General features: G+C 62.3%; 1 protein-coding gene across 3 annotated transcripts in view; it reads left to right on the forward strand.

Moving 5' to 3' along the window:
• PXN (paxillin) overlaps positions 1-16,767 on the forward strand; it is a 46,724-nt gene that overhangs the window by 19,289 nt on the left and 10,668 nt on the right. For all 3 annotated transcript variants that reach the window (XM_054712523.1, XM_054712524.1, XM_054712525.1), the window contains exons 2-3: positions 15,694-15,917; positions 16,191-16,306. In XM_054712523.1, coding sequence (XP_054568498.1) covers positions 15,694-15,917; positions 16,191-16,306 — 340 coding nt within the window. The remainder of the gene's footprint in view (positions 1-15,693; positions 15,918-16,190; positions 16,307-16,767) is intronic.

The following is a 16,767-nucleotide window of genomic DNA, read 5'->3' on the forward strand; positions in this document are numbered from 1 at the left end:
CTCTGGAGGGGGCAGAGGGCAGAGGAGGGAACCCCGGGGGGTAGTCCCGGACACTGAGAATTCCTGGAGCCAACAGCATGAGTTTACAGCTCCCCAAGGCCGCTGGGAGAACTACTAGTACTTGTTTTTAGAGGAAGAGCAGACTGGAGTGGCAACCCTGTTATCATTTCCCCAGCTGCTGCTTTCTGGGCCCCTGGGAGATTCAAGGTGACGTGGGCCACGGGGTGGGGGTGGGGAGAGAAGCGGCTCCGGCTCGTGCAGCCCTGTGGCTCTGCCTGACCTCGATGGCTGCCCTTGTCACCTGACCCTCCCATGCACTTCTTTCCTGCTCGCCCTCCTGCCCTCCCTGTTCCATCCTCTCACAGGAAACAATGTGGGAGGCATCCTGCACTCCTCCCCTTTCCCCACAGCCGCTAGGCTAGCAGGCCGGTTAGCAGGCCTTGTTGATTTCACCTGCTTTTATTTAGAGCGCAGTGACTCTGGGTCTTCCTCCGGCCAAGCCCCGCCCCTCCGGCCAAGCCACGCCCCTCCGGCCAAGCCCCGCCCCCTCCGGCTCTCCAGCACAAACGCCTGAGTGACCCAACACACAAGCCTGGTCCTGCCCGCAGGCCGGCGGCTCTCCGGGGCTTGCCCTTGTAAGTCCAGACTCCGCAGCAGGCCCTGGGTCCTTAACTCCGCTTCACCAAGCTGGGACTTGTACCCTGAGCTCCATCCCCCGCCTCTGCTCCTTCCCGAGTCCTCTGCCCAGAAAGCCCGCCTTGCCGCCCCCCTGCCTAGTTTACGGCGGTCTGGCTACTTAGTGCTTCCTGGGGAGACAGTGTGTCTTTGTGTCCCCCAGGCCCAACGCGGTGCCTGTGCCCAGTACTGTTGGGGCCGCCACTGGCAAAGAGGATGCAGCCCCAGAGAGAGGGTCGGAGGACCGGAGGAGGCCGGCAGGGCGGTATGCGGCACTGGCGCTGTTTTTCAAGGCGAGTCAGTGCCGCCTGCTTTGTGCTGTCTGCAGCAGTGGCTTTGCTGGAGAGCGTGTGTGCTGCCGGGGTCAGTGCCCAGCAGGGCCCATTTCAGAAACTTCAGTCACCTGGGATGAAGGGCAGATGAGGCTGCTTCCCCACCCCACCCCCTAACCCCCTGCCCCCGTGATCAGACGATCAGACTTGTCTCCAGTGGACCCAACAGTGAGTTGCGAGGTGCAGGGCAGCCACGTTAGCTGGGTCCCGGCGGTGGCTTCACCTTTGCAGACTCCCAGTTTCCTGGCCCACGAACGGCACGGACCATCTCCCCAGCAGTGTTGTAGGGACGTGTGCACCGCTTTGTGTGGCCTTTCAGGCGGCCCACACAGTCCTGGAGGCCACCCCTGGATGCCAGGTTAGGCATCAGGGTGAGGTTCCTTTGTCTCCGCCTCTTGCTCTGGAGCGGGGTGAGGAACCCTTTTGCCCCTGGGAGCTCAGCTGAGTCCCCAGAGGGAGGGGACTGTCTACCAGGGGCAAGCGGGCGCTGGTCATGCCTGAGAGTCAGGGCCTCTGGAGGAAGTCCAGGGCGGCCCAGGTCCATGCTGCCCCAAAGGGTGGACCCTCGGGCAGGGTTAGGAGCAGAGACCTCGGGCGGGCAGATGCCGCAAGGACTTTCATCCTTCTGCTGGACTCCTTCCTCGGAGCTTGGATTGTCAGAGCCGATAGCGCCGAGGGGCTGGAGGGTGGCCTTTGGACCGGACTCCCGGGAGGATCGGCAGTGCCCTCCCACTGGCTTTGTGTGCTGAGCGCCCCACGCCCCGAGCACAGGGGCCTCTGGATGCTTCCGCTTGGCACGTCTGTGAACGTTGGGATGGTTTGCAGCAGGGAGAGCTCCGTGGTCGTCCTGGACACTAACAGCGGAACGGGGGGCGGGGGCAGAGTGGGCTGCCCGGCTGGCACCTTTCAGAACACTTCCTCTGCAGCAGCTCGGGGTTTGTGCTGGGTGCTGTTTACACCTGCTGGGGGGGGGGGGGGGCAGTCAGGGATGGCACCTGGTGAGGTGGGCACGAATGACGTGTGCCTGGCATATGCCAGGCTGCCTCATGTCCGTTCTTACTGGTTCCTCCGGATGGCGTGAGCGAGGCTGGGAGTCCCACTGTCCCTGTGGTTCCGGGGCTGTTACGCTGTTCGGTGGATGAGGGAACTGAGCTCAAAGAGGCGCAGTGTTAGCAAGTTCAGCTACACGTACACGCAGCGCGATGTTGTGAACTCACGGACCTGCTGAGGCCAGGCAGCTGCTGTGAGTGGGTGAAGGGGGCCAGGAAGGAAAGGGACCCAGAGTCATCTCCAGCCAGTGGTGGCCCTGCAGGGATGTAGGTCCGTATTGCTAGCCCTCTGACTGCTCATGGGAAGCCAGAACTCCTGGCTTTCCTGGGAAATCGCTTGATGTCTTAAGACTAACCCAAACACGGCCTGTGCGGCTCAGTCTGCAGGGCGAGGCTGGTGACCAATGCCTGGCGACCTCTTTCACATTCTGTCCCTCCCTCACCCGCCCCTGGTTCTGAGGCCTATGGCGTTCCCTCGGGGAGAATCAGTGTTCATTGCTGAAAGAGGTCTCGGAAGGTTTATCTGGGCTAACCCATAGCCATTTACAATTCCTGTTCACCAAAACGACAGGTAGGGTGGGGCGTTAAGGCAGAAGGGAGGGTAAAACGGGCACTGGCATCGCTGCTTCCGGTTCTGAGCCCTCTGGGCTCTGCCACCAGGTCCCCGGGGCACCTCCTGCTGTCTGCCACTCCGCACTGAGCTGCCCTGGCTCTGAGGGTGGCACGTGGCCCCTGCATCCACCTTCCCTCCGAGGACTGGACACTGGGGAGCGTGCCGGGACAGCCTTGTGCCTGCGTTCTGTCCCCAGGAGCCACCGTTCACAGTCAGTGAGATTCAACTCCTCCTTTCCCAGCCCCCACCTCACCTGGGTGTGGGGTAAAACAGTGGAGGGGCGAGGCACCCCCTTTGCTTGCGGGCAACCCCTCTCAAGGGACGGTGCCCCCAGAAGACATTGGAGTTTGGGGCACAGCAGGGAGGGGTGGACAGGGACAGAGACTTCCACTTATTTTTTTTAAAGGGGCGGGGGAGAGGGAGAGAGAGAGAGAGAGAGTTGTCCCACTTATCTATGCATCCAGTGGTTGTTCCTTGTATGTGCCCTGGCTGGGGAGCCCAGCCACAACCTGGGTGCATCCCCACAACGCTTCAATCAACTGAGCTACCTGGCCAGGGCTGTTTTTGGTGTTCAGTGTTGGGAATTAATTTATAGTCAATGTATGGAGGATTTAATTAACATTAGAGAACGGAGTATAAAGGTAATAAACTCTGCCAAGGAGAAGTAATAGCATGTTGAGAAGTATAGGTGCAAAGGAAAGATAAAGAGAAGTGTAGAGGTGCTGAGTCCTTTCGCCTTCCCAAGCAGAAAATCAAGAGATGACCTGTGTGGGGTTGGGGGACTGGGCAGTGTGGGAGGGGTAGGAAGCCTAACCTAGGGGCACAGGTTTGAGGGATGTGGGAATGAGATGAGTAGGGAGGTGTTTGAGAGCTAGGGGGGGAAAGTGTGCGAGTGCTGGGCTGAGCAGGGACGAGACAAAGCAGGGCAGAGCGGAAGCGAGACTTCCACTTTTAAAAAGGAGAGAAGTGGTGTCCGAGAGGGCAGCCGGTGGCCCTGCTGACTTCTATGGTGGCCACTTCCGGTGTGGGCGTGGAGATAGGCGGAGAGGCACAGCCCCCACGGGCAGTTTTGTTCACATCAGAGGTTGCCGAGGTACCCACAGGCTCCCTGATTTCCCGATAGCTGCTGGGGACAGAAGCACAGGATTTCTGGTCCTGTCTGTTGCCGGGCACAGAGCAGGCACTGAGTGCAGAGGGATGGGGCCAATGCTCCTGACTTTTTTTATTTTTTATTTTTATTGATTTCAGAGAGAAAGGGAGAGGGATAGAGACAGAAACATCCATGATGAGAACCATTGATTGGCTGCCTCCTGCACGCCCCCTAATGAGGGGATTGAGCCCACAACCCGGGCATGTGCCCTTGGCCGGAATCGAACCTGGGACCCTTTCGTCCGCAGGCTGGCGCTCTATCCACTGAGCCAAACCGGTTTCGGCTGTTCCCGACTTTTGCTGGCCTGCCGCCTGCCCCCATGGCCCTCCGTGGCCCCTCAGGGTGAGAAAGCATTCCATGCAGACGCTGCAGAACCTAGGGTCCAGGGGAAGTCACCCAGACGCCCCTCTGAGCATTGCTTCTATTAGAAGGGAGTCCCCGCTATTCAAAATCTAACTTCCTAACCGATTTGGGGAGTGATTTGTGTGTGTGCATGGGGGCTCCCTCTGTGACGTTTTTGGCATTACGGCTAGGCACTGCTCTCGCCATCTGTCCTGGCTCTGCTGGGTGAATGCCCAGAGCGCCGGTGTCTCCTCCAATAAAACCCAAATCAGGACTGAGGTGGACACCTCCCCGCCCCCTCAGTCTCCTGGTGTAACCAGCTGGCCATGGTGGAGGGAGGCCAGCGCACCCCGCTGGAGCCGGGGGACCCTCTGCCGCGGGAGCCCAGGGCACAGGGCGCCGGCGAGGTTCTCCCTGAGGCCGGCCACCTGCGTGGCTCTGTGCCCCCGCTCTGGGGTCGGCGGGCTTCCTGTAGGGAGACCACAGGGTCTCATTTTGGTTCTGTCCCCCGTGTCCTCTGCACTGTGAGCCCCTCCAGTGAGCCCTGCGGGCGAGACCGACTGACAGCCCAGGTCTCTGGGTGCTTTTGTTTCAGGAAAGTCTGTCTTTCCTCCTTTTCTCTCTTGTGGTTTCCTAGTGTGACTCTGGTTAGCCAAGGCCATGAGGACTGCGGCCTCCATCGGCTCCCTCCCTGCCAGCAAGAGGCCGTTCCCCATGTGGTGAGTTGGCAAGGTCTGGGCTTCGAGAGAAGTTTGTGTCCTCAGGACAGTGGCTATAGGCACCCTCCTTTGTAGACCAGTGATGCCATCCTCCCAGGGCCTCGGTCAGTCAGCCTGCATCCTGGGGACGAGCCTGCAGCCTGGGGACGAGCCTGCAGCGTGGGGATGAGCCTGCAGCGTGGGGATGAGCCTGCAGCCTGGGGACGAGCCTGCAGCCTGGGGACGAGCCTGCAGCCTGGGGACGAGCCTGCAGTGTGGGGACGAGCCTGCAGCGTGGGGATGAGCCTGCAGCGTGGGGATGAGCCTGCAGCGTGGGGACGAGCCTCCTGCGTGGGGATGAGCCTGCAGCGTGGGGATGAGCCTGCAGTGTGGGGACGAGCCTGCAGCGTGGGGATGAGCCTGCAGTCTGGGGATGAGCCTGCAGCCTGGGGATGAGCCTGCAGCGTGGGGATGAGCCTGCAGCCTGGGGATGAGCCTGCAGCCTGGGGACGAGCCTGCAGCCTGGGGATGAGCCTGCAGCGTGGGGACGAGCCTGCAGCGTGGGGACGAGCCTGCAGTGTGGGGATGAGCCTCCAGCGTGGGGACGAGCCTGCAGCGTGGGGTTGAGCCTGCAGTGTGGGGACGAGCCTGCAGCCTGGGGTTGAGCCTCCAGTGTGGGGACGAGCCTGCAGCCTGGGGACGAGCCTGCAGCGTGGGGACGAGCCTGCAGCGTGGGGATGAGCCTCCAGCGTGGGGATGAGCCTGCAGCCTGGGGACGAGCCTCCAGCGTGGGGATGAGCCTGCAGCGTGGGGATGAGCCTCCAGCGTGGGGATGAGCCTGCAGTGTGGGGATGAGCCTGCAGCGTGGGGATGAGCCTGCAGCGTGGGGATGAGCCTGCAGCCTGGGGACGAGCCTGCAGCCTGGGGACGAGCCTGCAGCCTGGGGACGAGCCTGCAGGCTGGGGATGAGCCTGCAGCGTGGGGTTGGGCCTCCAGTGTGGGGTTGAGCCTCCTGCGTGGGGATGAGCCTGCAGTGTGGGGATGAGCCTGCAGTGTGGGGATGAGCCTCCAGTGTGGGGATGAGCCTGCAGCGTGGGGATGAGCCTGCAGCGTGGGGATGGGCCTGCAGCGTGGGGATGAGCCTGCAGCGTGGGGTTGGGCCTGCAGCGTGGGGATGAGCCTGCAGTGTGGGGATGAGCCTCCAGCGTGGGGATGAGCCTGCAGCGTGGGGATGAGCCTGCAGCGTGGGGATGAGCCTGCAGTGTGGGGTTGGGCCTGCAGCGTGGGGACGAGACTGCAGCGTGGGGATGGGCCTGCAGCGTGAGGAATGAGGGAAGCTCGGGAGGGCCTGGGAGAAGGCTTGGGGTTCCCGTGAGTATGACCAGCCCTTCCTGGACCTCCCCCTTTCTCAGGAGGTGCCGAGAGTCAGTTGTGGCCCCAGGAGAACTTCGTCTTACCCAGAGCTGAGCAGATGGCTTCCAACACTTGTGGGGCTGGGAAGACCGGGGCTGGGAGGCACAGATGTGTCTAGGGAAGCGAAAGTGTCACTGAGGGTCAGCTGTGGGCTGAGAGGGCAGCTGGCTCTGGCTCTTGCCCTCTCCCGCCTGCCCTTCCTTCTCAGAGCCCCTGATTGTCCAACTTGTGACCCACAGTGACACACCCTTCCGGTGACACTCAGGACGGACAGGCTCGCCTGCTGCCATCCTCCTTCCTGAGGCCCGCTGGTTCTGTGCACTCGAGCTCTCTCTCACGCGAGAAGCACAGAGGAACCCTCGTGGCTGGGCCGATGGTCCTGGCTACTCTTGAACCTGCTTCAGTCCATTTTCTAAAACTAAAAGCAAATGAGCTGCAGCTGTCAGTACCTTATGACTGTTAGCCAGGGACGGGCGGGGCAGCCCCGGCTGACTGCTCCTCAGGCTCGAGGTTCTGTCCCCGCAGGTGGCTGCTTGGTGCTTTCAGAGGAGCCCTGACCACCTGTCGCCTCTGCCGGTTTCTGAGGGCCAAGGAGCCACCCCTCTCTCTGTGCTCAGGCCCCTCCCCCGTCCACATCGGAAAGCTGCCTGGCAGCAAGAGGGGGTGACGGTCAGTGTCGGGGCAGCCCCATCTTGCATCATGCTGCTCGATGAGGCCGCTGGTCATAGGACACAGGGAGGAAACACTCCTGCAAGCCGACCTGTAAGCAGCGAGTTAGCCCAGAACAGGGAGCTCCGGGGCCACTGTCAGGGGCTCCGAGCGGTCAGGACCCTGCCTCAGGCCGAGGGTAAAGAGAGGGGGGCGATGAGATCCAGGGCTCCGGGCCGTGGGGGAAAGGCACCCCAGGGGCCAGGCTTTTGGGGTTGCTCTCGGGACTCCGGGGGCTGGTGCTTTGAAAGTTGGAGAGTGGTGGCCGGCAGAATGAGGACAGCTGACCGCCTCCCCATGGGGTGTCGTGGGAGGAGTGGATGGGCTCAGCCAGACAGAGCTGTCCTCGTGCGGACTCCGCCTGCCTGCAGAGCGCACTCAGTGGGCATCCGTGAGCCTTGTTCTCCTCTGTAAAATGGGGGTGCCCCCGGGTGCCGTCCTGTAGATGCTCCGTAAGGATGACTTCCCTCTTCTCCCCATCCCCTAGCTCTGGCTCCCTTTGTAGCACTGCCAGGCCCAAGCCCCTGTGGCGGGAGCCGAGGCTGCTTCCTCCTGGGCTTGCTCCTCTGAGGCCGAGGCTGAGAGCTTTCCTGGAGCTTGGGCAGCTCCTTCGATTGTTCTGATTCCAGGTTCAAAGCCACAGGGCTCTCAGGCCGTTGTGACAGGACAGGCCGTAGAGCTGGGGTGAGGGGTGGGGGCGCTGGAGCCTGACTTTCTCTCTCTTGCCTCTGTCCTTGCTGGAGTTGGAGGCCTCTGGACTCGGTGGATGTTCTCTGAGAAGGACTTGGCATGAACCCGAGGCACGAGGGGCGAGGTCAGGGGTGTGCTCAGCAAGGAGGCCCGAGTGAGTGACGGGCCTGTCACAGCTCCCAAGATTTTTGGCCTCAGTCCCGGCTCCACTTCCTCCTGCTCCTGTCCTTACGGGAGATGAGCATCAGCCCGGGGTTTATTTACCCAGGCTCCTCCGGGTCACAGTGGGAGGGCACCGGAGGTCGCCCAGCCTTCACGGTGGCTTGCGGACACTTTCTCATCGATTACTCATTGTGTGCTCTGTGAGGTGCCTGAGTAACGAGGTCTCCGAGGGGGTTTGTGCTGGGGATCCAGCGCGGGGGCCGGGTCCCTGTCCACAGAGGGAGAGGTGAGAGTGATGTATGGACCCACGCAAAACAGGTGGGCTTCCGAGACGGTCAAACCGCTGGTGTCTGCTTACAGGCTCCGAGCGGGAGCCCAGAGCAGGCGCCGCGGGCGGCCGGAGGCGGGGGTGGGTTCTGATGCAGGTCCCAGTTGTCGCCTGCCTGTTATGAAAAGGAAGGGAGGAAGGTAACGGGGAGAGGCCCAGTGGAGGAGGAATTGATGCGACTTGGTGACCAGTGAAATGAGGCGGCTGTTCTATCGGAGAACGGGGAGAGGCAGGCCAGAGAGAGCCAATTCAGGGACGTGGCGGCCGCCTGAGGCGGGCAGCACCTCGGGCTGAGCTCACTGGTCAGACCTGCCTGCAGAGGGGTAACCAGTGCTGTGAAGTCGATAAACATCGTGAAAGGCTTCAGCTCGTTCCTGGAACAGGCAAACTTTTGAACTTGCTTTCCCAGTCTCTCAGGGAGGATGACTCACTCCTGAGCCCCTCCGACCTCTGCTGCCGATGAGCCGGGTGAGAGGCCAAGGAGCCCCCTGCTTGCTCGGCAGCGGACGGACTTGCCCGGAGGGACCCAGATGGCAGGACTGGGCTGGATGGGTTTGCCTGAGCTGAGAAAATGTTCAGCGCTGGAGCCTTCTGGGTTCTAGGCTGCCATCTTTTTGTTTGTAAATCCGCATTTACCCATTGAAGGAATGTGGGAGGGGCCTGGAGATGCGCCCTAGACTTGACCTTAAAGTCTGGAGTCTCTGGGTGACCTGAAGAGGTAGATGAAATCTGACCAATGAAATGTGTTCACGGTTGTTCTGGGGCCTCCGGGGGTGGGGGTGGGGAGGGCCCGCTGATCTTGGACCAGAGAGGAGTTATTTACAACAGAAGAGGCTGCTCTCCTGCCCGCCTGGACCTGCTCCTGTGCCTGTGGGGTGGGGGGGGAGGTGCGCAGGGTAAACCTGGGCGGCTCCTCCCACCTGCTGCTGCTCACCCTCCTGGGACCCATCAGCTTGGGAAGCCTGGTCAGTGGGGGGCCCTGGGTGGGTGCCCGGTGCACATGGGCCTGGCTTGGTCGGGCTTCTGCCTGGCGCTCAGGGTGACCTCTGGCGTTGCCTTTCTGCCTTTATTCTCGGAGTCTCTGGTTGCTTGTGCTCTGTGACCTTGGGCACAAGCCAGGCACCCAATAAAGAAACCCACGCTGGCACACCCGCCTCGTGCCAGCCTCCTGGGCAATGGCAGCACCTTCCATGGCCACGCCCACCTCTCCTGGCAGCAGATTGGAAGACAGCCTTCCCTCTCTTCATGCCCCCCCATCCCCCTTCCCCCGTTTCCGGTGTGTCACCCCGGCCCACACTTCCTTCGGGCTGTGAGAGGAGAATGGCAGTTCCTGGTGAGTGAGGCGTGAGTCAGCCAAGGAGAATGGTGGCTGAGTCTTCATAACCTCCAGGCACCGTTATTAAATATGTAGATGACACTACAGTATTGATGGTTCTTACCCGGCCCGAGGGAGAGCAGTTCTGTCTGGGATAGCAATGTCTTGGATATAGACAAACTCTGAAGAGCTCAAAGGTGCTGTCTGCAGGGGTTGGCAGAAGTAAGTTTATAGTTGAGTATAGGAAACACAGAGTTTATTCTTGTCTTATTATTTATTAATTGTTGTATTACAGCTGTAAACCTGTTGCCCACCCCTGTAAATGTCACCCGAAATTATATTATCTCCTCCCCAGAACCTGCTACCAGCCGTGGGGCAAACGGGGTTCTGCCCATTTTACAGAAGAAGAGGACCCCGAGAGGTGGGGCGACCTGCTGACAGGCCCCCGGCAGGCGGGGCCTCCTGGCTGTGGCTCCTTCCTGTCCTCTCCTCACAGTCCCTGTCAGCCCGCCATTCATTCTAGCTGCTGGGGATGTGGCATGGAGCAAGACGAGGCCCCTGCTCTCTAGAGCTGAATTCTTGGAGAGGAGACAGTTGACAAGAACCCAAATTGGCAGGGCAGGCCCCTCCAGGAGATTGAGTTCCTAGTCAGTGTCCAGGTCCTGGGTCCCCGGGCTGGGAGGGGGAGAGCAGATCTGGCCTAATTGTGGATTGGCCGGTCACAGATCTGCCTTTCCCTCCCAGGACAGTTATCAGGATAAATATACCAGCTCCCCATTCCTGGGGACTTACTCACTGAGCAAAAGTACCCCACTGCTGCGGATTAGATTACCTCTGCTCTCACCGCTGTGTGCTCAGCGCTGGGGGAGGGAGACCTGCCTTTTTGTTCTGCTCTCCTTCCTAATCTGGAAGAGTTTCAGGAAAGGGGCCGAGAGGAGACCCATCCGCAGGGCTGGGCCTGCTGTTTACATAGCTCCTTCCTTAGGAAGGCCCAGCCCTGCTCACTGCTGCTGTCCCTGAGCTCAGGCAGCCGCAGGAGGCTGGGCCCCACGCTGCAGGCTCTGAGACCACCCAGGCCCAGCAGGTGCTCAGCAGGGGGACCCCAAACCTCCTGGGGCCCAGCAGGTAGGCCATAAGGCTGGGCCTCTCCGGGACCTGTGGGGAAGGGACTTGCTGAGCTGATGCCGCCTCTGAGTCCGGTCTCGGTCTCGTATTAAATGGCAGGGACGGCCCTTGTGCGCTGGCAGCCCCTCCTGGCGCTGCTGCTGCTCCTTCCCTCCGCTGTCAGCTCCTAGGACACTGCCCGCCCGGCCTGGGGCGCTGAGAGCTGAGTTACACTGGCCCGTGACCGAGTCTTGGTATGTCTTGTTCTCACTGTGGGTCTCTCCTAGGCCTGTCAGGGGGTGTCTTCCTGTTGGCCCCTGTCTCTCCTAGTTCTGCCTGGGGCTGCCAAGCGGAGGTGTCGAGGGGCCCAGCACTGGGGCAGGTGTGGCAGCGTGGGCTCTGGCACCCGATGACGCCCCACATTTACCTGTTCCACCCCTGGAGACCTGTTGGGGAGGCTTCTCCAGGGTGACTTTGGTTTCCCCAGAATGGTGCCCCTAACTACTGGCTCGGGATCGCAGCATCCTTTGGCCCAGGGGTGGATGGGCTGGGAAGGCCTCCTCTTTCCCCTCCAGGGTTGACCGCCTCCCTGGCAGGGAGCTCCGGCCGCTTTGCAACTCCCAAGTACTGAGCGTGCGCTCTGTTCCAGGACGGTGCTCAGCAAGCACTGTGTCCCTGTTCTCTTGTAATCCTTACTCCTCTGAGTTAAGGGGAGGGATTCCCATCTGACAGACAAGAAAACCAAGGCCCAGGAACTGCTAAGCAGCCTGGCTGGGCAGCTCAGCAGCGTCGGTGTGACTCAGAACCCCCTCCCCAGTCAGGCTCCAACAGCTAGCAGCTTAGAGCCTGGGAGAGGGGCATGGCTCAGAGTCCTCCCCCACCCACCACTCCCCACATTTATCTCACCCTCTTGGTGTCTGCTCAGCCTAGGCCTCTCCATAGCCCTTATCGCATACGGAGAAGTGGCCGGGGCCTGGGGAGGGGGAAGAAGCCAGTCTTGCGAAAGAGCCCTGACTTGTTTTTATGCACTAGTTGGGGTTAAAGGTGGAAAGGGTTCATTAATTCTCTGACATATTGGGTGCCATGTGTCAGTAGGTCAGCCCGAGTCTCCAGAGCCAGTCTGGGGGCGCCCCCTACCTTGGGAGAAGGAGGGGTTCTGGGGCTCCCTCCTCTGCTCTGCACCCCTAGGCTGGCTAGCCCTGGAATGCGGGCAGACCGGCCCTTGGGTCCCCTCCCTCCAGGGGCAGCAGCTTGAGGCGCTTGAGTGTTACTTACACCCCCACCCCCACCCCCAACCCCGGGGCCGCAGATCCGGCCGCTCCCAGCAGGTCCTCAGGTCAGATTACGCTCCGTTGCTCGTGGCTGGCGCTGGGGTGAGGCCTGGTTCAGGTGCTCCCTGCACCCAGCCGCCTGCCCCAGGTGGCCTCTTGGCCGAAGCCGCTGCTGCTCTGAGCATTGCTTGGGCCCAGGCTCGGCCTCGGGCTGGGGTCCGGCACCTGCCGCGGTCTGTCGGCGGAGGGGCGGGCATCCGGGAGGGGCCTCAGGCCAGCGGCACTCTGGGGGCGCACCTTCTAATGACCGTGTGCCCCAGGCACGGCCCGAGGCCGGGCACCCAGGCCGCCTCGTGCGCCTCCCGGAGCCTGCTCCGTCCCTCCACCTCAGCCGAGCTTCCCGGCGTCGACATTTACCTGGTGCATCGGCGGCGGGGCTCCCGGGTCTGCCCGGCCCGAATCCGTGATCGCGCGAGGTTCCCCGTGGTTACTCCGGCAGCGGGGCGCCGGCGGGCCAGTAGCGCCCTCTGGCGGGGAGTGGCGAAGGTCCGCACCCCTTCGCAGCCAGAGCCTAGCCGAGTGGCCTTCGCTGGGCGGGAGACTTGGCTCTCAGCGCCCTCCCTCCCCTCGGGGCCCGGTGTGGAGAGAACCTCTCCCCCCACACACGCGTCGGGAGAGAAGTGCTCAGCTGGCCGCGAGCAGCTTTCGGGGTGGATTTAGGGTGGTTTCCTCCAAAAAGGGCCGGGAAGCCCAGGAGAGCTTCCTGCTGTGGCGTGCCCGGGGCAGGCCCTGCGGCTGACTTGTTGGGAGGGTCTCAGGCCTGGGGAGGCGCGGAGGAAGTCTGAGGCCTTCCTTATCCTGAATGAGCAAGCCCTGACTGCTTCGGTTCCTGCTTCTTTGCCCAGTCAGCCCCGTTTTCTCTGACGCCTTCTCTGGGGTATGAGTAGGAGGAATCTCTGAGCCTACCCCGAGGGTGCATAGAGCTGGGTGCCAGGCGGCAGATGTAGCCGGAAACTGGGGACCCTTCCCTGTGGGCACTGCCTGCAGGTGAACTCTGTGCAGTCCTCGCCCGGCCACTCTGCTGACTCAGCAGGGGAGGAGTCGGCTGAACTTGCAAGGAAACTTGGGCCTGTGACCGTGTGCCCCATGGAGACAGCAGGCCCTGTACCCATAGGAACCCACCGCGGGGTCAGTGTGTCCTCCCTGGCTGCCCATATTCCTGGCTCCTTCCCTGAGGTGTTTGTGGAGGTTTGGGGGACGGTGACACCGGGCCCTGTCTAGTCACTGAACGGAGACAGGGTGGAGAGAGGGGGAAGTCCACCACAGACCCTGTGACTGTGTCCCCGCCGGGGTTCCTCTCAGCAGGAGTCTGGAAAATGATGTCTCTCCTCTCTCCCTGACATCCACAGTGTTTCGCTTGGAATGCTACTTTATTACTCTGCTTTTCTCTGCATGGGCTCCCTTTCATGTCTTGCCCAGATTCTGCCCATAGAAGACGTAGGAGAAGTCAGTTCTCTGCATCCCACCCTGATCGCCTTCGAGGGAGATCTTTTTCTGGATTTCACAAAGCAAATAAGGTCCGATGTTTGCAGCTTCCCATTTGTCCTATGGCATCTGTCTATCCCGTGTAAACCCCCAGCTGACTGAGGAAACTGAGGCTCGGGGAAGCTAAGTGGTTTTGCTGTGTGGCCGTGGACAATGGAGAGGGCAGCTGGGGCTTGAACTCAGCTCTGGCTCGACTCCAGAACCTAAGATCTTTGGTCTCTGTACTCCGGGACTGCGCCTTCCGATCTACTGATGTATCTGTTGAAAGAGCCCACTGAAATGGTGAACCAGAATCCAGACTTAGACAGGGAGGGGTGTTTGATGCAGAGGGCGGTGGTTTGACAGGGAAGGTCACCATCTGTCTTCTGTTGAGTGTTTGGGGCCCAAAAAACCCAAGTTCATATCCCAGCTGGGTCACTCAGCTGGCTCTGCCTCTGAGCCTCAGTTTACCATCTGAGCCAGCGTCATGTGCGGGCGGTGGCACAGGTGGAGCTCCTGGCACGTGGTGGGGGCTCAAGCACAGCGGCTGCTCCTGTTACCCGGCGGGGTGCACTTGCTGCCTGCTCTGGGGAGCCCTCTGGCCTTTCCCAGCTGGCTCAGGGCCCAGAGGGAGTGGGGACTCTGCATGAAGCCGGCGCAGCAGGTGGGGCTGTGGAGAGGCCACTGGGATTGGCCTGGACACCGGTTCCTTTTCTGCTGTTACCTAGACACACACTGACTTGTTCTAGTTCCGGTTTGCCAGAGACAGGAAGCCAGGTCTCTTCCAAAGGACCTGGAGTGGGAGGAGTGCAGGAACTGACCTTCCTCGGAAGTCAGGAGACCCGTCCTGGGCTGCGGGGCCTGGGATCCTGGGCCTTGGAACAAGCTTCCCCTCTGAACCACTGGGTAGGAGCCAGGGTAGGTGTGGCTGGCCTTGGGGGAAGGAGCCCGGGCAGGCAGCGGGGAGAAGGTGTGGGCCCACAGAGCAGGGCCCCGGGAGGCCTGGCTTCCCTCTTTCTTTCTCCGAGCTGCGGTGGGGTTGAGGACAGGGCCACACGGAGGGATCCGACTGGCAGCCCTGAGAGCTGGGCCCGTGCTTCAGGAAGTTGTACCGTGTAAATATGGCCTCGTCTAGTGATCACAGCGCCTCTTGTAGGCCAGGTTTGGGGGCTTCTGAGGAGTCAGACCACCTGTCACTTACTGGCTTGGTGATCGGGGACGAGTCCCACCACCTCCTGAAGCTGGTTTCCTGTCTGTAAAGGAAGCATCAGAGTCCCCCTTCGTGGGGTAACAGGTGGTCACAGACCAGGAGTGCGAGGTGTCCCGCACTGCGCCTGCCGCTAGGAAATGCCGGTGGTGCAGCCCCTGCTCTCTCAGGAGTGTGTCCCAGGTCAGGTCGCCAGGGAGGTGAGAGTGAGCAAGGCCCTGGCGGTGGCAGGAATGAGGTGTGGCATGTGGGCCCGGCTCTCTGGGTTGTGGGGCTGGTGAAGGTCCGGGAGGGGCGGGACGAGGGGGGAGATCAGCAGTTCCTACTCCTACCCCCCTGCTGTCCTCTTGTCTGGAGACGCGATCCAGGGCCCTGTTGTCTGCCTGGTGCGGGTAATGGAAGCTTGCACTCGAGGGCCGATTCGGCTCCCTTGCTGCTGGTAAAAGCAGAACAGTGGGGCCCTGGAGCCTCGGGCCAGGCTGCTTGCCAGGCTTCTGCAGAAACGGCCTACGGAGTAGTCCTGCCCCCCCCCTCCCCGCTCCAACCCCCCCCCAGGCTTGGCCCAGGAGGTAGGAAACACTGCACCAGCCTAGTCCCAGCCCCCACCTCCCCACACACCTCACCCCGGAGCCTGGGGTTCTGCTTCTGGCTGGTCAGGAAGACAGGTGTCACCCCGGGGGTCCCCCCAGTGTGGGGGCTGAGAAGCTTACGCTCCGGAGAGTTAAGTGGACCTGGCCCTGCTCGGCCCCTCCCCGTGACGTGGGGCCCCTCCCACATTCTCTCCGCCTTGCCCTGCGGAGTCAGAGAGTTCTAGGCAGGCTGCTGACTCCCCGCCAGCCAGCTGCACAGCCTGTCCAGAGGGAACGAAGGTGCCGGCCCAGAGGTAGGAGAGCCTCAGGGGCAGCCCCGGGGGCCTCCCAAGCACCCCAGGCTGGGGCTGGGCTGAGGAGGTCAGCTGTGGGGGCTGGTTCTTAGGCAGGCTGGCTGAGCTGGTGTCTTCCTGACCTGAGGCGGGGCAGTGCCCATCTCCTTAACTCCTGGTGCAGGCAGGCGGGCACTGCCCTCGGGAAGAGTCCCAGGACCTGCTGCTCACCCTCCCGCTCCTCCCGCAGACGCCCTGCTGGAGGACTTGGAGTCCACCACCTCCCACATCTCCAAGCGGCCCGTGTTCCTGTCGGAGGAGACTCCCTACTCCTACCCAACTGGAAACCACACGTACCAGGAGATCGCCGCGCCCCCGGTCCCGCCGCCCCCGTCCAGCGAGGCCCTCAACGGCGCGCTCCTTGACCCCTTAGACCAGTGGCAGACCAGCGCCCCCCGATTCATCCACCAGCAGGTGAGGGGCCAGGGCCGAAGCTCCCAGAGGCTTCGGGGCTAAAGGAGCGTGTCTGGCAGTGACCGTGGCGCCCAGGGAGGAACGGGCTCCGGGGAAGGGGAGAGGGGCTCCCCACCAGACGCCACGTGAGGGGCGGTGACCGAGTGTTACTCACCTGACTCCCGCCGGCGTGTGGAAATTCCCTGGTGAGACGCTGTGAGCAGCAGCCTCCTGGGGGTGACTCGGACTGTTCCTTCTCCTCCCCGGAGGCTCTGAGCGTTCTCCTTCCCGCAGCCCCAGGCCCCGCCGCCCGCGTACGGCTCCAGTGCCAAACCGTGCAGCGCCTCCACGCCCCAGGACGGCCTGGGCCCTCCCTGCGCTCGGGCCGGTGAGGAAGAGCACGTGTACAGGTATGGCCCGGCCCGGCCCCTCCTCTCCCCTCCCCTCCCCTCCTGCCTGGGAACCTGGGGCCCGGCCCCTCACCTCCCCTCCTGCCTGGGAATCTGGGGCCCGGCCCCTCCCCTCCGCTCCCCTCCTGCCTGGGAACCGGGCCCGGCCGGCCCCAGCCCTGCCGCTCACCTCCTCTCCTGCCTGGGAACCGGGGCCCGGCCAGGGCTGGAGGCAGCGAGGCCAGGGAGGAGGCCAGGCCAGGGCCCGTGAGGGTTCTGCCTTGGGTCATTGGACCAAATCACAGAAGGCCCGAGGCTCCCAGCAGCTCCTGGTGCCTCCTGATGGCCTGGTGGCCGATGGCTGCCATCTCCATTCTCCATACTAAACCAGCTGTCCCGTCACGTCACGCCACCGTGCCATCGAGGAACGGAGAGGCAGGCCTTCCTCCCTCCCCTCTTCTCACCCCCTCCCCCTCCCCACT

The sequence above is a fragment of the Eptesicus fuscus genome, chromosome 23, assembly GCF_027574615.1.
Source record: "Eptesicus fuscus isolate TK198812 chromosome 23, DD_ASM_mEF_20220401, whole genome shotgun sequence".
In the NCBI taxonomy this organism is placed as follows: domain Eukaryota; kingdom Metazoa; phylum Chordata; class Mammalia; order Chiroptera; family Vespertilionidae; genus Eptesicus; species Eptesicus fuscus.